Raw genomic sequence first — 23,195 nt, 5'->3', positions numbered from 1 at the left:
TGAGGATGTTTACTGATTTACACAACCTCAGCAAACACATTTGGGTTGCCAGCCAATCTCGGTTCAATATGTCACAATCATTGGCAGCCTTAGCTAAGGCAGGTTATTTAGTGTGAGAGATCTATCTTCAGCTTATCGTCCAATTCCTTTACAATAAGAGTCAAAACATTTGACATCTTTTGTCATCCCTTGGGGAGCTTATAAAGTTTGCTGCAAGCCCTTTGGGTTAGCATTAGTTGCTGCATGGTTCGAAAGGGTGAAGGAAAAAGGTATGAGGGACATTCCAAATGTTTTGGTGCTCCAAGATGACATTCTTGTGTCAGGGGCGGAGATATGGGAGCATAATGCTATTTTATGGTGTGTGTTGGGTAGAATGTGTAGTTTTGGTCTAATATTTAAAAAAAGAGAAGAGTAAACTCAGGGTGACATCTGTTTCTTATTTAGCGCACACAATCTCTTCTGAAGGGATTAGCCCTAAATTGCAATTGACCAAAAGTATCATAGAAACACCTGAGCTAAGTAATAAAGATTAAGTGCACTCATTCATCGGCCTGGCAGACTTTCGCTCAAAATGTATTCCAAATGTTGCCAATGTATCCTTGCCTTTGAGATTACTACTAAAAAGTGGTCACATTTTATTTAAATTTTGATTTGTGTCAAAGTTTTTGGAGCAATTAAAGAAAATAATTATTTTTTATCTACTCTTGCTCAATTTGATACGTACTATAAAAACACTGTAGTCCATTGATGCTAACCCATCTGTTATGTTGTTATGTTATTGGATGTTCGGATAGCGTGTGTTCACCAAAAAGGTCTCTTGGCACTAGTATGGGAGCCAGCATCAAGATTGATTATTTAGCTACCATATGCCTGAGAAAAGAGACACGTTTTCAGCATTCTTCTAAAACTCATGTAGTTGTCTGCTAGCCGCATTGCAGTAGGCAATGACTTCCAGACCTGGGGACCATAAACTGAGAAGCGAAGCCCTCCTAATCTCTTTCATTTGAACCTTGGGATCGTGAGAAGGTTCATTTGAGAAGACTAGAGGTTGCATCTTGGAGAATATTTTTTGATTTTAGTAGTTATGAACTTAGGGCATTTGTTGTGGAGGGCTTTGAATATAATACAGCCTGTTTTGAATATGGTACGTTGGGTCACTGGAAGCCAGTGTAGCTTCTTCATTGTTGTTTTGATGAGGTGGTGTCGCGGTTATTGGAAAATAATTCTAGCTGCTTGGTTTTGCACCGGTTGGAGTGTATTTAGATTTTTGGGAAGCCCCAAATAGAAGGACTTTTCGTAGTCGATTCTGGACAGGATTAATGCAATGATGATTTGGATACTAGCCTCCATTGAAAAAAATCTCCTGATTTTCCTAATTTGAAGGAAGCAGGAGAACGTCACTGTGCCCATCTGAGATTTCATGGACAAATTATTATCGATCTGGAAGCCTAAGCTTTTTGCAGTAGTCGTAGGGACAGTGGGTGGAGCCATATCTGTTGGCCAATAGGCGGGGCTCCAATGGTTTACTTTGTTATTGGTTACAACTAACTCTTTTTTTTTATCTGGGTTGAGCTTTAACTGAAAGTCATTAATTCAGTCTCTGATGTAGGTCATGGTGTTTTGAACGAACTCACTCGAGTCACGTGTCTCATCGATGGTAAAAATCTGTTTCATGTCGTCGGCATAGTTATATATTTTCACCTTCTTCTGGGGGAGGGTGTTTATCAAGGGACGGATATATGTAGGTTAAAAAGGTGTGGGGATAGGGAGGAACCCTGAGGTACCCCGCAGTTCACGTTGACTATAGATGAGCAAAAGGGGGCAAGGCGATCCGACTGGTTTCGGTCTTTCAGAAAGGATTTCATCCATTGTAGGGCTTGGCCTTTTAGGCCAGCATTGGCGATTCGGTCCAGCAGAATGCTATGATCCATGGTCTCAAATGCCGTGGATAGATCCAGTAGGACCAGCGCTTGAGTACTGCCTTCATCAGCCACATAAGTCATTTCATCTACCACTGAAAGAATGACTGATTTGGTAGAGTGGGAAGGACGAAACCCTGCCTGGTGGGGGTCGAGGTAATTTATCTCTTTTAGGAAAGAGAAAAGGTGATTTGCTACATGTGCTTCTAAAATGTTAGCTGGATGTGGTACGAGGGGGATAGGTCTGTAATTCTTTAGTATCTGTGGGTCTTCTCCATATGCTTTTTGTAGCGGGATTATCACAGCTTCTTTGAACAGTAGGTGAACATATCCGTGCTTGAGAGAAGAGTTTAAAAGGGAGAGAATCACTTCAGGGGAGAATGAATAGTTGATTTTTTGTATTCCGGGGGGTGTGCGTCTGTGGAGGGAACCAGATTTTATCTTTGTTATTAGTTCTGCTAGTTGTTCTTTGCTGATGTAGGGAAGAGTAGAAATTGAAGCGTTGTTCCTATTTACTGAGGAGGATTTAGTGTCTGATTTGCTAAGGGGAATAATAGCCTGAATTTTCTTTCTTTTGTCTAGGAAGAAGTGATTTAAGTCATCACATAATTTCTGTGTTGGAATGATCCGTGCTGCTACTCATTTCTGTGTTGGAATGATCAGTGGTGTTACTCGGTCTTGGGCAGATAATTCTCCCACTAATTTGAATATGTCTTTTGTTTTATTGTTGGAGTCCAGCACGTTCGAAAAAAAAAAAATTTGGCTTGAAGGATAGCTTTTTTATAATCTTTCATACATTGTATAAAGATTTCTTTGTTTTCTAGAGAGTAAGAGCTTTGCTATTTCCGTTATGTCTGTCGTGTTTTTAGTTTAGCAGTCTTTAACTCTTTGGAGAACCATTTTGATGCCTCATGCTGGCTGGAAAATCAGATTTTTTGAAAGGGGGCATGAACATTACTGGCCCTTCTTAGCCATTGTGAAATGTCTTCCTCGTATTTGTCCAGGTTCTCTGTCATGGAGGGTATGTTAGATGCTAATGTATCGCAGAATGAAGTTGTCTTTATTCTTTTCCAATTTCTAGTCTGGGTAAGGGGCTGTTCTCTAACAAGTTGTAGATGATGAAAACAATATAATAGCATTTGCATCATGTTTTCTTAAAGGTTTAGAAGAAAAGTATTCTGTAATTGAGCAAGTAGCTCTGGCAGCTTTGTGGACTAATCAACATCTCAAATTTGTCTTGTCGTTATATAATTCAATGTCAGGTCTGATCACTGTCCCTTAGTACAATTATTCTCTTGCAAAGGAAGTGTGAACTTGACTTAAGAGAATTAGGAGATGGTCTGAAGTTGGTTAGATTATAATTTTAGGATTTACTATGTTACCAGTGTCAGTAACAAGGCTGCAGACCGTTTGTCTAGATTGCCCCCTCTCTGTGTTGAAATATAAGAACCTGTGGATTTGGTAAGTTCGATAAAAAGAATGTTTTAATTTCTGAAGAATGGGACAAGCTGTACAATGAAGAAGAGACTCTCACAGTGGTGTCTGATTTTATAATCAAAGATTGACTTGATGTTACGGAAGTATCTATCTGTTTGGGGGAATTTTGGAATGTCCGTGAAGCGCTTGATCTTTTGGAAAGAAAAGTGTGCAGAGGTTCAAGAGTTATTCCTCCTTCACTGTTTAGGGAAAAAGTGATACATTTTGCCCATGAGAGACTTTTAGGTTGAGGAGTAACCAAAGCAAGGTTGATACAATGGTACTAGTGGCCTGGTATTGATCATCAGGGTGAATCTGTGGTCCAGGATTGCTGGTATTGTGCAGCAAATTATAAGAGCAGGAAAGCGCTGTCTCCTCCTTTGTCACCTGTTGAAGTGCACACTAAACCTTGGATGAAGTTGGGGCCGGATATTGCAGGGCCATTTGAACTTTTGTCTAGCAATGAACATTATGTTATGATGCTAAGTGACTAAACTTCCATGTGGGTGGCGACAAAGTGTCTTAGTGGGGTCAACACTTGTACTGTAATCGCATTTTTTAAGGAGCAACTTGCAATTGAAGGTATATCACAATTCTTGATAACAGACAACGGTGTTCAATTGATCTCACCAGAAATGCAAGAGTTTTTAGGGAATATCTCTATTTTAAACTTAAAGACAGCTCTTTATTCTCCATAAGCCATTGGTTTGGTTTTACATATGAACAGAATGGTTAAAAGTTGTATTCAGAAGGCAGTGGAGAATAAAATCTTGTTAAAGAAAGTATGTTGTGAAACTTGGTGGGCTAAGAGTCACACTGGATTTCATCACTTTGGAATCTCCTTTTCTCATCTTAAAGGGTAGGTTCTAGGATTGGGAGGTGAACTCTGCTTCGTCAGCGGAGTTCATAGCGTTTTGGGCACCCCAAGCTCCGCTTGGATCATGGAGTTCAGCAAAACAACTCTGACTCCGCATTGTGGCGGAGGTTACTTCCCACTTGCCTTTTGCCGCTCTCCTGGGATGTAATCTGAACTCCTTGCTGGGGAACGTTCGACTCTGTTTAGGACTTGCACCCTGCTCTTGTTCCTTCAAACATGTTACACGCTGCTGAGAGTAGCAGACAGAAGCCATCTGAACATGCAGCTTCTCAGACTTATTGGTGACTTGGTTTCGTCTGCTACACCAGCTGTTTAGGAAAACACAAAGCAGAAGAATAACATTTGTGCTTAATCAGCCCATCCGAGAGTAGTGGACGCCTTCGAAATATTCTGCCTGGCTATTCTGTAATTGCCACATTGTATCAAATCCGGAGAGGCGAGCGAGATTTCTCCAGGGGGCGATACATAATGCAGCTCTGCATCACAGTTTTCATGAAATGGGCTTCATATATTCAAAATAGATGCTTCATCCTTTTGCCTGCCCTGGTAATGGCCGCCGTTAAGACACAGACAGTGATGTCAGTGTTCTAATATAGATCTAGAATGGTGACTTTTATGCTCTTTTGTTTTCTTGATACCAAAAATACAGCATAACTTTGAGCCAAGAAGATGTCCCTCTCCAAGTGATCTTAGCAATTGGCAGATTGGCCTGATGTCCAACCTCTTTCTCTGTGATTGGCAGACCTTTCACTACTGTAACCACTCTGACCGGAGTGATAGGGGTATGCTAAGCAGCAGCAGAGAGGGGGTCAGCTAGCAGAAAAGGTGGAGAAGGGGCCTTGCATGGCCAACAGGGAGGGAAAGAAGACCCCGGGTGTCCACACTAATTGGTAACACCTGTTGGGTAAATAGATTACATTAATTACTGCGACTCCGCAAGAAGGCGGAATTCCACTGAGGTTTTAGCTAACTAGAATTCCGAAGAGTTGAACTCCGTGAGCTCCGCCCAACCCTAGTAGATTCCCCAATTCCCAAGCTCAAATCGGCATGGCTGAAATTTGGTACAGAAGTGGGTTGTGGAACATATCCTTTCTGGAATGATATAAGAAAGACGTAAATCGTACCAAAATAATTATAAAGACACTTATAATGCAAAGCATTCCACCAAGGTGTTCAACTGAAAGGTGGGTGACAAAGTTATGGTCAGAAAACCGAACCATGTAAGAAAAGGTTTAACAAAATGTATGGGACCTTTTATCAAAAATGATGTATAGAATACTGTAGCAGTTCTGGATGTGGGTGATGTGTGGAAAGTGGTCTGGCTGGTTAAGGCAGAGTCAGTGTGTTCTTTTCTTCCTGCGTTAATGATTAAGAATGAATAGTGTTGTCTCTGTTTCGTTCCAGTTAAGAGGTCATTTTGCACTTGTTTAAATATAGTTTTTTATATAATTTTCAAAGTATTTATATGACTTTATGTATATTAATTAGCATGTTTTTTCTTTCTTCCTTGTTTCCGTCCTTATTCTGGAAGTCAATTTTCCTTGTTATGCAATTTGATTTCAGTTTATTGTAAAGGTGGAAGGTGTGTTATAACTAATTTGTGTATTTCTATCCTCTTGCCAAATAATCTTACCTATATCATGCTGCTGGAGTCCTGTGAATGTCATAGGTGTGAGGATTCTAAAGTTGACATTTATTCTGTAAAAGTAGCTAACAGTGACTTGTGGTTTTTACAAAATACAATGTTGGGAAACCAACAGACAACAGGGCGCTCAGCACTATTCAGGGATCAAGTCAACAGACACAGTATGTGGGGGTGCTTCCAGGGAAGAGGATGCGGTATGATGTGCAATTTTTGACTGATAACATAACAAATTTACCTGCAATACGAGTGCTCGGGAGGAAACTTGTTTGACTTGTGGTTTTTGTTTTCCATTTAATCCAATACACACTTCAACTGCAATCAGAGCCTCCAGCATTGGTTTAATGAGGCATGACATATTTGTGTTGAAATCCTTTTAATATTGTGTTTTCGTGCACGTTGGCTACTTGTTTGCATATGCTGTTAGATTGCTAAATATTAGCAAATTTGCCCTCACACCTTATGTCCAGGGCTATGTTCTAGGTATGCCCCGCCCGCATATGTTTAGTAGGGAGGGAAATGCTATGCTTATCTTCTCTGATGTTCCCTCTTCATCAGAGGGGGTGGGGGGGGGGGGGGGGGGGGGCATGGGTGAATGTTCCTAGAGTTTGAGTCCAATGAGATACTAGTAACACAACCTCTTCTTACTTGACAATATAATTGAATTCATGTAGTTAGACAAGATTTATGCTAAGGTAACGGCCCAATACTGCCCCAATGCAATGCTTCTTTCTTTCTTTATTCCTGTTAACTCATCATGCGCACCATTAGAATATTAATATGAACGTGTGCTGCATTAACGACTCAAACACGGCCCACCAGGTACTCGTGTACCGGAATACAAGCAGCAACATTGGTTTGCTATAGGAGACACATCCAGGCTTAGTGTGAGATGGGTAGACACAGTTATTGAGGCATCCTCACATGGGCAGGTCGCGATAGTGATTCAAACGGGAGTGCCCCATAAGGCTCAACATTATCACACGTGATGTAGTAGGAAGGTTTATTATTCTTGAGGGCCCCTTAGTGAGCACATATATCACAATAGTGTGCCAAACATTCATTGCCCAGATTTATTCCACCAGATATGGATGAAACTTAGCCCACAAGCTATTATCTGGGGAGGTGATGTCAATGTGTTTAAGGATCCATGATTATACAGGCCGGGGACACCACAGCGTTCTCTTCCCATGGCTGTCTCACAGTGACAAGTAATGACTGATTATGACATGATTGGTATCTGACACTTTAGATGTCATGCACATCTAGAAGGCGCATGTATTACGGCTGCATACAATTCCTGGTCCGGGATTGACTATTAGCTGGTCACGAAAGATATTGGTGCCTGCACATCCCACATTGAAAACAATACTAAAACATTGTTTGGTCATGCCCCTGTTTTTCTGGAGCTATTTACCCCGGGGACACAACATAAAGCATTCACCTGGAAAACCCTGCCGGTCACCCTGCAAGATTTGCCTAATAACCACACAGCTATAACAGCTTGTTGAAGGTGCTGACCGACTGTAAGTGGAGGGGATTCTGGTTCCTCTGCACGTTGAGGAGGTGGAAATAGGCAGCGGAAGCTGTGGAGGGAGCAAGTTTTACAAGGGAGTCAAAGGGGAGTCTGAAGCGACTGGCTGAGAGTGAGGGATAGTAGTAATGCTGGTGGAGTGTTAAAAAAACATTGCTGACCTTCACAGAGGTTAGAACTATGGAATGATTATCTGTGGCTAAGAGGCTGTCCACCATGGCTATTTACAGATTCTCCTGACTTTAATTAGGTATTGCTTGTGGTGCATTGTCCAATCACTCCAGGAAACATCTTCCCTGTTGTAGTAGACCTTCAAAGAAATCACCAATCCAATTCAAGAATCAGTCTTGGACATTGCAAGCCTGACCAAACAATAGAAACTAGTTAGCAGATACTGTTAACACCTTTCAGTCCATGCTTGGAAATGTTAATGCTTTGAGGCATCACTATTAGACAACTGACAACCAAAGTCAGAAAAAGCTTTAAAAAACCTTACTGACCAACAATGCATGAGACAGCGCAACTAGGAATTTCATGTCCTTAGTATAGACTTCAAACAATCTGACAAATATTTCAGTTTGCTATTTGAAAATTCCAGCAGTCCAGATGTCTCAGAGGATATACTGTCATCCCTGACCGCAGAGAAATAAACTCTTCTGGCACTTACCCTCACACTCTCCTCCATTGGTTGGGTTCCCATGATATCCCATTAGACAGGCCTCACACTGCTTCCCTGTAGTGAGGTTTTTGCACTGTTCGCAGACATTGCCATTGACGCAAGTGCTGTGCCCGTTGCACTGGCATGCTAGAAGAGAAAAACAACGGGAGGGAAGGGTTAACATAATTATTGTTTATATGGCTGTCCAATAACATTAATACATTGAAACTCACAAGAAGGCACTGCTCTACAACTTTCCTAACATAATGTGCTAATTGTCCAGTTTGTCCCCAATACAAAAACTAGAAGAAAAAAAAGAACAACAATGGTATGCAGGGTTTGCTCAAGAGAATGGGAGACTGGACAAGAAAGCTCTGACTAGCCCATGAAAACTCTGGCAGCTCTGGAAAGAGAGGATTGTCATCATATCCTAGATGGTACACTAAGGAACACTTCTTAAACAAGGTTGGACTGGGCCACAAAATAGGCCCGGGCATCGAAATAAAGGTGACCCCCATTAACAAATAAATAGCTAAAAAAAGTGTCTGCATTTACTATTCAGCTTAGTTTTGAATTGGTAAAGACATTCTGTAGGAGTATTTTGCAAAGTATGGGAGACGGCATACTTTTGTGTTTGCTGCAGTTAATGTTTATTTTAATATCAGAAAAATCAACAGTGAAAACCATCCCACCTGACCATAAAACAGGCCCACAAACTGCTAAAAAAACAAGCATTTGCAATGCAGTAGGCCTCGCATTTACAAGAGTTTAAGCTATTGGCATTGTAAATGACAATACCTCTTATGTATGTGTTGTTTTTAAAACAGATAAATAAAAAGCATTGTCCTTGCACTGCAAATGCATTCTGCGCCTGTGCTATAAAAAAAAATTCAAGCGTTAGGAGAGATTGTGTCCTGCCTGTTAGAGCAGGCAGGACAAATCTAATTGAGAAAATAGTGCTCAGAGGCTGTAATTAAAGCCTACCTAGTAACAACACATGTAACAGGGGGTGTCTCCATGGAAGGTTACAAAAGGAGACAAGGCGGTACTAAGGAGGGGCTACTAAGCCTATTGACCAACGAACAGCCACAGTTTACTATGGACAATAACACTAGCCAATGAAAAATGTGGGCGGAGAGTGGGTCGAGCTTCAAGTCCATAACTGAATACAGTTTGCCTCGCAGAGCAGCGAATGCGCTGCCCATGCTCGATTAAAAAAACGGCCCACATACTGATCTGTGAGACCTTCATTTTTCTTGTGTTTGGTACACTTAGTTTTCACTTTTTGCAGTAGCTACATCACCAACCCTGACAAAACCTGTGACACTAATTAAGGGCTACCAGGCTGAAACATGATGGTCTTGTAATAGCGCAGTGGAGTTAAAATCTAGTTTGCGACATCAACATTATCTGCGCCATCTTGTCCCTTTTTAGGCTCATCTGTGCGCGTAAGTGGCAGCCATTTTGAATGCCATGGCCTCTCTGCCCACTGCCGATAGCCAGCGCGTCTCTCTCTCTCTCTCTCTCTTAACCTCGCAAGCATCCCCCGCACGCTGACAGCCCCCGCTCTCACATGCTTGGGCCATAAACCTCCCTTCAGCGCAACCCTGCCTCGGAACTACATCCCGTTCCCAGCTAAACACCTCCCTCCATTCCTTTCAAGATCCTGTATCTTTTGATAAACCCCCCTTTCCTCTGTGCCCGATTGTCCTGCTCGTTCCCAGGCCGCCACCTGGCCCTGCGGATGCAGTTTATTGCCCCCATACAGTAGGAAGCTTCCCCCATCAAAGGATCCACGACTGATCAAAACCCCCACCCCATGAGATCCGATCAGCCGCATGCATTCCGGGAATCAGCGGAATGCCCAGCTGCGCGACAATCATCACCTGTTGAGACCGGGGTGGGGACTTCTACTGTAAATGTGAGCGGGGATTCCGAGGATGTCTTTCCGTACATCAAAGTGTTGACAAAGATGTGTTTCATGCAATAAAGCCATAAACCTGTGTATAAGAGGCCAGGCCTCAGAGATGCGGGTAGAGCACCTCGAGAAGATACCCTGTTGTCTGATTTGATGTGTTCTGCTCCGTCGGAATAAACTCATGTTTCCTGCCTTCCAGTCCCCAGCGCCTGCCTCTTTGTTTGATAGATTCGAGTAGTATGAGAGGCGGTTAGCGCCGGGCAATACTTAAAAAGGTTCTTGGTCGACATCGGCCCTACCCTTTTTCTACAGTGGCCATAAATCCTGGCACCTGCACTATGAGCATTATTTTGGTTTTAATCCTGACAGTGGGCAGCTGAATAAAGGTAGCTATAAAGCTGATCCCGTAGACAGTTTTAATCACTCTCAATCACCTGCAACATAGCACTGCACCTTTTTCACTCACACCGAGTCTTCATGGGGTTTTAGTACACCCACCCTCCCTATCAAAACATCCCTGAGCTCCTTCCTAGCAGCGAGGGGGTCATAGCCCGCGTGAGGACTAGGTCTCTCAAGTGAGGCGGTACCCCCATGATGAAGCATGACACCTCTGGTGTGTGAGGAGAACTGACCTTAAAAAGAGAACTCCCCAGATATACACTTAGATACATTGGGTCACATGCTAGACCTCCCTACTGACTTGGCCTCGGGACTTCTTTCGTGATGTGCCATGTGTTGTGGCACAGAGCATGCAGATGCATGATGCATGGGACGTGGCATCCACATGCCAATATCTTGACAACATCAGCAACCCTGTGCTCCGCAAAGCACGAAGGAGCTGCAAACCCTATATTCTGGCATCAAACACCACGAAAAAGAGAGCTGAAGAAGAGGGGGTGAGCTCTAGAATAAGACACACAAGGACCCCTATTAGAAAAAGAAGAGCCTGTAAGAGTGGCATATCCGGAGCAGCCTACAGTCTTATTTATGTGCCATTGGAGGAGCTTGGGGAATTTTCTAACATGATCACTTACTTCACTACTGTACACTTTTCATGTGCAGGAGTAAATCCAACTTTTCCAACAGGACACTTGCCCTCCATGACAGGAGCTTGTGTCTGTGAGTAAGCTACCAAATGCATATTTGCGTGACTCGCATACATTTCCCCAACCTCAATGCACCCTGTGAAATGTTAGCATGTGTAGCTTTAACAGTCTTACATTTACCCATATGTATGTTGTGTGACCATTAAAGTTGTGGTACAGTGACCATTAAAGTTGCGGTACAGTTAAACCTTGAAGAATGTGGGTAAATCGGCTTCTATGTTTTCTCACAGATGATCATCGTTGGTTCAACGCACCATGTAGGTAAGGTTGTATAAGCAATGTTGTGGGACAATAAAAACGTGGATACAAACATGTACAGCATGTGATGTAACCATACAGTCTTCAGGGGCGTATCTAACATTGGTGCAATAGGGGCTCATTGAACCCTGATAAATACAACTGTATTTTACAACCCCAACAGCAGTTAAGGGGGGCATTTTCCTTGTTTGCACCATGACCCATGACACCCTTTCCACGCTTTTGAGAGGATTCTAAGCACTACCTAACTGGAGCTCAGAAACTGTGCAATACATTCTTGCTGCCACAATTTCTAAGACTATATTCGTAATGTCAGTCATCCACCCCCTGCTTCATTTACATATGCTCTCATTAACAATATGCCAAACTCTGTGCATCTCATTTATAGTCCAGTTTGTTGCTCTACGTCTTTCTATAATTTGGGTGCCCTGTTAATTAAAGAGCAAACTCCCTAGGATACTGTAAAAATCCCTCAGGTCGGTCGGTCGGTACAAAGGAAATCTGACAAGTCGACCAAGTGGATCCCAGAAGTGCCGAGCATGTTGATATATTGCAAACAACGAATCCATATTTCTGCATGTGCGCACTGCGCAGTGTGCCTAGAAGGGCGAAGCGATCAAATTTGCCCCGCTACACAAAACAGAATCAAGGCCAATCCAGTATCCGATTGTCTAGCCGAGCTGGATACAAATGAACAGTAGATGGAAAAGCTGATGTGTACATTTCGGGTTTATTCAAATATTCACACGAACATTGCACGCCGACTGCCCAGAACACCCCCCCCACCCCCCACCCCCGCACCCTCCTCGCCCCCGAACTTCATAAAGAAGGCAGAAAAGGCCCGTGTTCTACACGTGGTAAGGACATTATTCTGCAATCGCGGGGCGCCGTAATTACATTTTCGGGATCGAACGGATAAGAAGAGAGGCGGAAAATAATAAATAAAACACACACAAGGAGGAAAAAATAGGAACAAAACAAATTGCCTGGTGTAAATGATTCATCATCCTCTAGCATAATAACCGGCGCCCCGCTCGTGAAGGTTGATAAAAGCGAATTTAAATGAAAGGGCCGGAGACATGCCATCCATTCCGATGCGAGGACGGTGGCGGCTCTGAAATCTAAGCAATCATCTTCCTCACCTCACACCCCCCACCCCGTGTGTATCCCATCTCCAACAATGGCATCTGCTCGGCTAATAACCCGATAAAAGGTCAATAATGAGGCGTTACAGCGCATGGTTTCCAGGGCGCTGACAGCGAGGAGGAGCTGTGATTAATGGGGCTGATATCCTGCCTTCGCCTCACCTCCTGCAGCCGCGGAGGGGGCAAGGGGGCGCTCCCGGCCTCCGCCGAGGAGGGGGTACAGTTACGCCACAGAGGAAGGGCGCCCCGTCTCCCCTCGGCGTAATTAAAGCCACCCAACCAAAAGGAACTAATTGAAAGTCGTGTGTTGCTTGTGCCTGCAGTGAGATGAAGGTCGCGCGAGGCCCCGACATGTAAAGCCCTCCTGCACAGAGTAACTTCTGCTCAGCCATGTCTGCTCACCCCCGTCGCAGAGGAGGTTAGTACGACCCAGAGTCATGTTCAAGGAACAGAAGGGCGCTACTGTGGCCACGTCACTCCACGTCATGAAGGGCACGGTCTCCAACCTTTCACCTACAGACCACTGATTCTAGGCTGCTAGACTAATTCCTTCAATGGAAGTAAAACAAGACTAGAACACCCAGAATGCATCCGGCTATCACAGAAAAGTCCAGGACAATGAATCTGAACATATAAAAGGCATACTTAAGAGAGTTTATGTCGCTGTTGAAGAAGGGCACTTCCTTCTCGAGTCTTCTGCGATTTCTGGAACAAACTTTCAAAATCACCAGAGGTCATGGAGAATACATAATTTAAGGTTGCTAGTAAGATGATGCACTGTAAACAGGGAGATGTGACTGAAGGCACACTTCATGGGTCTCCAGCACAGCCCAGGCAAGCATTCACGGAGACCAGCACTTCAAAGGAGGAATAAACATGGAAGCTATACATCAAGAACACTGCTCACTCAGCGCCATGGGACACATGGTCAGGAACAATCAGAATTTAGGGTGGTATGGAACAGACACAAAGAATTCAGAGTGTCAAACTGTAGGCATGGTCTCTGTTGCGTAGGTAGGTGCAGCCATTGACACACCTGATTGCACGCATCAGTACTTCCTGTCATCTGCAACTTAATGTTTCCGTCTGAGCGCATAGGTACAAGAGTGTATAATTATCTCTGGAATCAACGGCCAGTATGTAACTTGCAGCTAGATTCATGAAGGTGAAATCGTCTCTCTAAGGGCCAGATTCGCAGAATCTGGCCCTTTGCAAGCGCTTTTATTGCATTTGGGATTCATCATCCCAAATGCAATAATCGCAAAATCTGAAATCACTAAATTGCGAGGAATTGCATTTAAGGAATCTCTATTTGAGATTCCTTAAATGCAATTCATGAACCATTTTAGGATAGCGAATTCGCAATTTTTGGCCGCTATTTACCGCGAAGTCTGACTTCGTGGTATATAGCGAAAACTTAGAAAAATGCACTTTAGTGCATTTTTCTAAGTTGGATGTTACACACACACATGTCCTTGGGACATGTGTGTGCGCAACACCAGTGTAAATCACCATTTCAGGGGTGCTACAGGGTGTCGGACACCCTGGCACCCTTGAAATCGCTTCCTTATTTGCGATTCGCTAATTGCTAATCGCAAATAAGGATCCTTATTTGCGATTAGCAATTAGCGAATCGCAAATAAGGAAGATGTAGAAATCGCTATAATTTTTGCGATTTCTACATGCATCCCGTTTTGCGAGTCTTTAATAGCGATTCCTTAATAATCGCTATTAAGGACTCGCAAAAGAGGAGCATGATGAATCTTGGGCTAATCTCCAAACTCCCCGCCAGAAGGTTCTGGTGAGTTAAAGTCCCAGGAGAGGGGCTCGAGGTGTTGTAGAAAAGAGGGCACAGATAGAACCCGACTCTGCCATCTCAACAACAAGCTGTAAATAGTGTTTTGAATACCTGGATTAGAGTGACGGATCTCTTTAGGGACACGTGGCGGTACAGACCCTACCTAGGACATTCTTTCAGAAGTTCTGAAGATGCACTACCAGGCCTGGCAGCTGCCACAGAGTAACCAAGGCTCATTCACAAAACAGACTGAAATCCTGAAATACATGAATACCGAGACAATCTGCACCCAATGGCAGGGAGTGGGGATGAGTGGGAATGGCAAGATCGTAGATTTGGAGTGCAAAGGGGCAGATGCACCAGACAAGTTGGTTTATCTACATACATGTTTACCATAAGATTCTGAATCACCTCTTTAGTGCTCGTCATGTTACATGGAGAAACAGGAGGATGTTGAGATGTTATGAAGGAACTGGTAATATTATTACGTTCATTAGAGTGAAGTTTAAGATATGAAGTGTCAGATGTTCACTGTTACACGAGGACATCAACCACAATCCAGAGCATAGTTCAGTAAAGCACAGAAGTGATCTAGGAAGAAACACCTTTCAAAAATAGCTTTGCCATTCATGGACCTGAACGTTGACCCCCAGAAGTTGACCCGCCAACATCTGCAGAGCATGCACGTGCAGAGGGCAGATACATAACCACCATTACTCTCCCTCCATCCTTATTTCTCGACAATTTGATTATCTTGCCATTCTATAGACAACAACATAGATGTGCAACTAACTGAGCAATATACTCCACAGACTACACAGGTATTCTAAAGGCACCGTGTAGAAAAGTAGGAAAGTATACACGGTATCAATCCTCCATTCCTTAACTTTAGATCCTCTTAAAGGGACATGTATTGAATAGTCATGTTCTTTAGTTTAGACTTGATTGCAATGTTTGCATGAGGAGCTATGGGACAGCTCACCTGAGGTTTGCTGTTGCTAAGTGGACAGCATCTGGCAAGTCTGGGAGCTTGGAAGCCATTTGGAAAGGAACAGGATGAATCCTGTAATGTAATCTGACTGACAGCATCCACATGCGGAGAATGGGGATTGGCAGTTTGTGGATGAGAGGCCATGTTCAGAATGAGCAGCCACTCTGAGAGGTACTATAAAAGGTACAGAGCTAACAGGGAGTGCCTTTTATCAGACAATGTCGTCACCTCAACGTAGAACATTTCTATGGAAAACTATGCAAGGGATGATAACATACCAACAACCATCTAGGTGATGGAAGGAATGCTTGATTTAATATCAGCCACTGCTGGTCCCTGTGACCGCATTCCTGTCCATCAATTTTTGCCAGCCACACTACTCACTAGACATAGACCCGCCTTAAGCGAATCCGATTTGATCCAGCTCTAATAAAGGCAGCCCAGTCCGAATTGCCAGGACAGGTCCCTTCCAGATATCAGCTTGCCAACCCCAGGCCTTTTTAGGCTGATGTAGCCCATATGAGTGAGTAATAGCCTGAGTGGTGTGGGACAGTGACCATTAAACCCATGTTTGGACAAACCTGCCCCCTTTGCACATGTACTGCAACAGGGTAACAACAGGCAAAACATGTACAAACTTAATTTGCTCATGTTATCCCTCATTAGTTATCACTGAGGTCTGATCTGGTGGAAAAACAGAGTCAATACCAATTGATACTTTTTTATGGAGTAAGGTGTTTTCGCACTTATTACTACCTCCTAGGCCCAGACAGAGTATTTACAAACAAGCAAAGGCTTTATTTATGGTAAAACAGTCATTCTGCCGGTCCAAAGGGGTGGCGTAGGGACGTACTTCACTAACCTGGAAGACGACTGACCGCCGTACTTGCAGATCTCCACCATGGAGGTGCAGATCTCTGTGCCCAACACAGAACCACCATCGCAGTGGCGCTATTGAAGGCAGCAAAGCTTTGCTGCAGCCGGCAACAAGTTAAATGCGCCCGCTCAGCAGTTTTTTGTTTTTCACATTCCCAAAGCAGGAGTTTGTTAATGTACTGGGCATGCTGGGAGTATTCACCCCGCAGTTGTAGGTAATTATTTGTGACTTTCTTTCCAGGACTGCCCTTTCTTTTCCTGACACTGCCAAACAGGAACAAGCATTGGCAAATGCATTATGTTTCACCTTGCTTGCTGAGTAGTTGTACAATATAAGTTACAGAAATTCTGTTAAATTGCGATGACTTGTTTATGTACAAAAAGGCAATATATTGTGCTGGTGCTAGAGGCATAGTGCAAGTAAGTAATAGCCATATTTTAAAATATGAAATGAAAGAGGGAAATAATAGAATTAATTGATGTGATAACAATATTATGTGTTTAGAGGAGTTCTGACAACTTTTGGGCCCGGTGCCACTGCACTTGCTGCATCATTCAAATTAGCCCCTAGTGCCTGTAAGATAACTGCATCTGGGACTGCCTGTTTAGTTCTGACAACTTTTGGCCTTGGTGCTGCACCTCCAGCACCATTGAAATCATGCCCTAGTGCCTGCTAGATAACTGCACTTGTGATTGCCTGTTTAGTAGTAACATTTTGCAATATTCTGGGTTTAGTGGGGTGCCTAGATCTTTTTGCCCATGTTGTCTGCAAGGGAACTTCACTTGGTGCAGTCTATTTAGTAATAATATATAGAAATATTAGGAGTTTAGTGGGGTGCCTTAAGCTTTTGCTCCTGGTGATACTGCACCTGCTGCATCATTCAAATCATGACCTATTGCCAGTTAGATAAATGCACTTGTGACTCTCTTGTTTGGTAGCAAAATTTAGCAATAATCTGGGTTAAATGGGGAGAGAGCTTTTGGCCCCAGTTCCACTACACTTGCTGCACTATTCAAATCAAGTCCCTTTTAACTGCAAGTGTGACTGCTTGTTTAGTAGTCAAATATAGCAATAATATGTGTTTAGAAGAGTTCGGACAACTTTTGGGCCTGGTGCTACTGAACCTGCTGCACTAATCAAATCATGATCCTGTTGTCTGCAAGGTAACTGCACTTGTGGTTGTCTGTTTAGGAATAAAATATAGCAATATTAGGGGTTTAGTGGGGTGCCTGGAGCGTTTGGACACAGTGACACTGCACCTGCTGCACTATTTAAATCATGACCCTAGTGCTTGCTAGATAACTGCACTTATGACTGCCTGTTTAGTTGTAAAATATAGCAATATTAGGTGTTTAGAGGAGACCTGACAACTTTTAGACCTGCTGCACCGTTCAAATCATGCCCCTAGTGCCTGCTAGGTAACTTGTAGCTGTTCGTTTTGTAGTACCATTTAGAAATATTGTGCGATTAGTGAGGTGCCTAGAGCCTTTGGTCATGGCGCTACTGCACCTGCTGCACCATTCAAATCATGACCCATTGCCTGCTAGATAAATGCACTTGTGACTGTCTTCTTTAGTAGTAACATTTTGCAATAATCTGGTTTAGTGGGGGTCCTTAGAGCTTTTGGCCCCAGAGCCACTGCCACTGCACCTGCTGCACCATTCAAATTAAGCCCCTTTTAACTGCAATTGTGACTGCCTGTTTAGTAGTCAAATATAGCACTATTAGGTGTTTAGAAGAGTTCTGACAACCTTTTGGCCTGGTGCCACTGCACCTGCTGCACCATTCAAATCATGATCGGAGTGCCTGAAAGATAACTGCACTCGTGATGTCCTGTTTAGTAGTAAAATATAGCAATATTTGGTGTTAATGGAGTTATGATAACTTTTGGCCCCAGCGCCACTGCACCTGCTGCACCATTTAAATTAACCCCCTTTCAACTACAAGGTAACTGCAATTGTGACTGCCTGTTTAGTAGTAAAATATAGCAATATAGCAATTTTTGGTGTTTTGTGGGGTGCCTAGAGCTTTTGGTCCTGGTGTCAATGCACTTGAGCATCATTGAAATCATGACCCTGTTGTCTGCAAGGTAACTGCACTAGTGACTGCCTGTTTAGTTTTACATTTTAGTAATAATCTGGGTTTAGAGGGTCCCTAGATCTTTTGGCCCTGGTGCTTCTGCACCACTCAAATCAAGCCCCTCTTAACTTCAAATTAACTGCAATTGTGACTGCCTGTTTAGTAGTAAAATATAGCAATATTAGGTGTTTAGAGAAGTTCTCACAACTTTTTGGCCCAGTGCCACTGCACTTGCTGCACCATTCAAGTTATGACCCTAGTGCCTGAAAGATAACTGCACCTGTGACTGACTGCCTGTTTAGTCATAACATGTAGCAATAATTGGTGTTTAGTGGAGTGCCTGGAACTTTAAGTCCTGTTGCTAGTGCACCTGTTACACCATTCAAATAATTACCATGTTTCCTGCAAAATAACTGCACTTGTGACTGCCTGTTTAGTTTAAAATGTTAGCAATAATCTGGGTTTAGTGGGGTCCTTAGGGCTCTTCACCCCCTGTCCCAGCGGGATGCCTAGAGCTTTTGGTCACGGCGCTACTGCACCTGCTGCACCATTCAAATCATAACCATATTGTCTGCCACATAAATGCACTTCTGGCTGTCTTGTTTAGTAGTAAAATTTAGCAATAATCTGGGTTTAGTGGGGTCCGTAGAGTTTTTGGCCCCAGTGCCATTTCACCTGCTGCACAATTCAGATCAAGTCCCTTTTAACTGCAAATGTGACTGCCTGTTTACTAGTCAAATATAGCAACATCATGTGTTTAGAGGATTTCTAACAACTTTTGAGCCTGGTGCTACTGCGCCTGCTGCACCATTCAAACCATGACCCTGTTGTCTGCAAGGTAACTGCACTTGTGACTGTTTGGTTTAAAATGTTAGCAACATTTTGGGCTTAGTTGGGTCCTTAAAGAGCTTTTTACCCTTACCCCACTGCACCTGCTGCACCATTCAATTCAAGTGCACTTTAACTGTAAGGTTACTGCAATTGTGACTACCTGTTTAGGTGTAAAATATAGCATATTAGGTGCTTAGAGTTCCGACAACATTTGGGCCTGGTGCCACTGCACCTGCTTCACCATTCAAATAAAGACCCTGTTGACTGCAAGATAACTGCAATTGTTAATGCCTGTTTAGTAGTAAAATATAGCAATATTATGTGTTTAGAGGAGTTCAGACAACCTTTGGGCCCGGTGCAACTGCACCTACTGCACCATTCAAATCATGACCCTGTTGTCTGCAGGGTAACTGCACTTGTGGCTGCCTGTTTAGTAGTAAAATATAGCATAGCTGAGCTCTGTGTATTGACTTTATTTTTTAACGTGCAATGTTTATTACAACATTTAGAATTTAATCCTCGTGAGCAAATAGATTACGTTGAAAAAATCAATCTGCTAATGCCTACAAAGTGCAAAGAAAGGTACGGAGGCATGAATAGGAAATGCCACAAAGGTTCTAAGGCTAAAGCACCTGCTTTACACAACTAAATAATAATAAAAAGCAAGCATCCCAGCATACTGGTAGAAGATGTCGGTATTTTCCGTATGAAGAGATCTTATCTTGACTGCGAATGGGGCTTAAAAAGGGTGAACAGCTTTAACAGAAGTATCATAAATGCATGCCGCCAGGGGAAGTAAAAAAAAAAAAAAGTCCCACGCGAAAGCGAATGAACACAGTAATTCGGTAAAGGGTACTGATAAGCCCCTGTTAAGATATATTAAATACAAGAGATTTCTTAAGCACAGTGCAGGCGAAACCTAAAAATGTTTGCAACAACATTTGCCGTAAATAGAGTGGGCTGTCTGAGGTGCACTGACCAAAGGTCCAATGTAAGTCCAAGGTTTCTAATAGCAGATCCAGCATAGGCCCTGTCATAGAAACACTTCTTTCGCTGACTAAATAGACAGGGCATACACACGTTTTTGGTAAATGTCCTGCATCCGTCAAATTCTAAATGCGGGAATAAGTCACAACAAGGCTTGAAATAGCATACGGAGAAAAGCAACGATTTGGTTACCACTAGCCCGTGAATTGATGAAAGTTAGCGTAGCATGCTACTAGTACGGCATGTGACGCATGTTTCCTTCTCCGTGACCAGCATGTAGATCGCGGATGCTGCAAAGGTTTCACTTCGAGAGAATTGTGCAGTAAAACCCCAGTATGTTCCTCTGAAACTAGCAAGAGCGAGGAAGAGTACACCATATTGACTTTGGTTTAAATGATTCTGGCAGGAGCGGAGAAGGAGAGTAAATAAAAATACTAAAATACAATAAGCCCCCGGCCCTTCCTCCATGAGAAGGAAAGGAGGGTCACAATACATGTAAGCGCGAGTTGGAATTGCAGGTGAAAACATGCAAAGCGTTCAAATTATGAAACAACAGAGACACAATGGTGGGTAGAGGAAAGTACGTCATAGGTATAGAGTCACACACCCAAAACCATGAGGCCTTCTGAGCAGGGACGAGGGGGGATTCAGCCCCCACCGCAGCACGGTGAGATGATGTGCATCCAACACAGCGCCGGAGTGTCCCATATAGACTCCATATGTTCCTTGTCGAAACATATGTTTATTCTCCGATTTGCCTGCAGGACATGATAACGGCTGCATGGGACGTCCGCTACCCCTGCTAGCCTTCCCCCCCTCCCCCAGCATTCTATTTCAGAATAGAACCAACATGACGTCAGGTTCTTCTCGTGGAGCTGGATGTCATTACATCAACCCACAGCGCAGAGGCATACTCCACCAAAGACTTGTATGGAGTAGTATAGTAGAAGCTGATATTTAATCAGGGTGCAAAGTTTCCTAAGTAGTAACAGTGTCTCTCCAGAAACATCAGGGTCGTCATTCTCCTTTAACAGTCACTACAGTGAATATGGGCTTACCCGTCGAACCACTTATCACTGATTGGGATACCCACTAAAATGCCTGCTGTACCAGCAGAAAGGCCCGTCATCCAGATAGTTGAGTTATACACAATGCATTGCACCAGTGCCAGTGAGCCAGACTCCCTACGGGCGTGCTCTGTTTTCACCATAGTGCACAACGGCATGCTGAATGATTCCAATAGTGCACAAGCACTATGGTGCATTATTCCTTTAGCGCATGATGGTTCTAATAGTGCAAAATTCCTATAGTACACAATTCCTAAATTGCATCATCAGAATTGCATTCATATGCCACTAATCATTTCTAGGTATCTAAGTGCTAAGCAGTACCTGTTTCAAAAGCTGCACCTCCAGAAGTGATTGGCTTGAAATTCAAAACAGTGTAGCTTACCCAACCCCATCGTAGTGCTTTGGCCTCGATGATTCTGGGAATATGCAGATCGAATTCTTTTAGTGGTAAGGATTTTAACCTTGCAATGTAAATTTGAGGTAGACCACTCAACTGACCAAAACTGATTTGTTAATGCTAGAAAAATCTTTAGAGCTGTATTACTGTCCAGGCACTTTAACCATACCTCTTGTGGTGGAAATTTGTAGAATGTGCAATGTTTATATGTGGTATCTGTAGCACAAATAGGAAAGTAAAAGAATCAATGTTACAGACTGATGATGGTTGAAACAAGGACATCTCAGTGTTTTCCTCACAACACTCACAACAAAGAACGCTTTTGTAATAATCGAATACAGTTATTCGATAAGGTAACCACTGTATTGACATGTGCTTCTATGGACAAAGTTGTTAAGGATAACACTCATACTTTTTATCTTGGATCAAGCACTGCTGAAGGAATAACCAACTTACATCCGCTGCTACCCAAAACTGATATTTTCCTACGTGCTTGTGAGCCTAATCTTTGAAACTCAGTCTTGCTTTCAAAGAGGTTCATGTTCATGGGTTGACACTCAACAAATCTTTTTCGATGGAAAAATATACTGGGTGAATTTTCTAAGTCCTTGTGTGTCATTGGTTTTGCAGAGCCTCAAACACTATTCTGCTACAACCGAATAACCGAGTTACCCCATTTGTAACCTTGACTCTCCAAAGGTACTTTGGCTGACCAGTCCAGGCTTATTCCAGGAAGTGATAAAAGATCTGCATGTCGCTTACATTATGAAAAATCTGACTCAAAGTCACTGCCCAGTCAGAGCTGTAATCCTTAAAAAACAAAGACCGGTATTGTGAGAATTTGGGTTGTTAGTTGAGGGGGTTGTGACCCCTTCTCAAGGAACAGCCACAATCCTTGTCAGGGTGAGCCAAAAACAGTCACTAAATTACTATGTGTTTAACCATCTGGTAGCTTGGCACAAAAGAGGTCAGGCTTAACTCAGAGGCAATGTGTAAATTGTTTATGCAACACAGAAAATTTAATAAAGTGAAAACACAAGAAAAATCCCACACCATTTTAGAGTATTTTTAATACATTATTTGACACCAAAACAACCAAAATCCTATCAAAAGAACCAGAGAAAGGATATTTTAAAGTTTATGGCAAAAACCAGAGTCTAAAAAATCAAAGCACCAACTGCGGACATCGAGTCACACGAGACTGGGGTAAAATTAAAACTTATGGACCACCGCGATGGAGCACATTTTGGATACACAGAATAGATTAGGGCTGGTCTCCACTTACATTTGAACTTAGAAGAAATCTTAAGAAAAAAAGTCTGAGAAGGTAAGGTTCAGCGGGGCAAGGTAGCTGGCGGAGTCCAAGGAGGACGCATCATCACCTAGGAGCTGCTGGACAAAGTTGAAATGAAGATTCCTACGTATGAATTTTGTATATATATTTTTTTTAAGTCAAAGATCTCCAATGGGACAAAGCTCCAGGCTGTAGCCACCAAGGGCTCCACGAGATCGGATACCTCTTCTACAAGGAGCCGCTGAACAGAATTTGCTGCAACAGAGAAGAATGTAGCGGCTGACGCGCAGGTAGGTCCTAGCCTCTTCTCGGTTCACAGAGCACTTTTTGGCAGAAAA

General features: G+C 43.1%; 1 protein-coding gene across 1 annotated transcript in view; it reads right to left on the bottom strand.

Annotated features, from left to right (window-relative positions):
- Positions 1-23,195, bottom strand: part of ATRNL1 (attractin like 1) — a 1,808,663-nt gene that overhangs the window by 789,454 nt on the left and 996,014 nt on the right. The window contains exon 19 of the mRNA XM_086919594.1: positions 8,116-8,253. Coding sequence (XP_086775720.1) covers positions 8,116-8,253 — 138 coding nt within the window. The remainder of the gene's footprint in view (positions 1-8,115; positions 8,254-23,195) is intronic.

The sequence above is a fragment of the Lissotriton vulgaris genome, chromosome 5, assembly GCF_964263255.1.
Source record: "Lissotriton vulgaris chromosome 5, aLisVul1.2, whole genome shotgun sequence".
In the NCBI taxonomy this organism is placed as follows: Eukaryota; Metazoa; Chordata; class Amphibia; order Caudata; family Salamandridae; genus Lissotriton; species Lissotriton vulgaris.
Note: the sequence above shows the minus strand (reverse complement) of the source record. Positions and strands in the feature narration are given on the sequence as shown.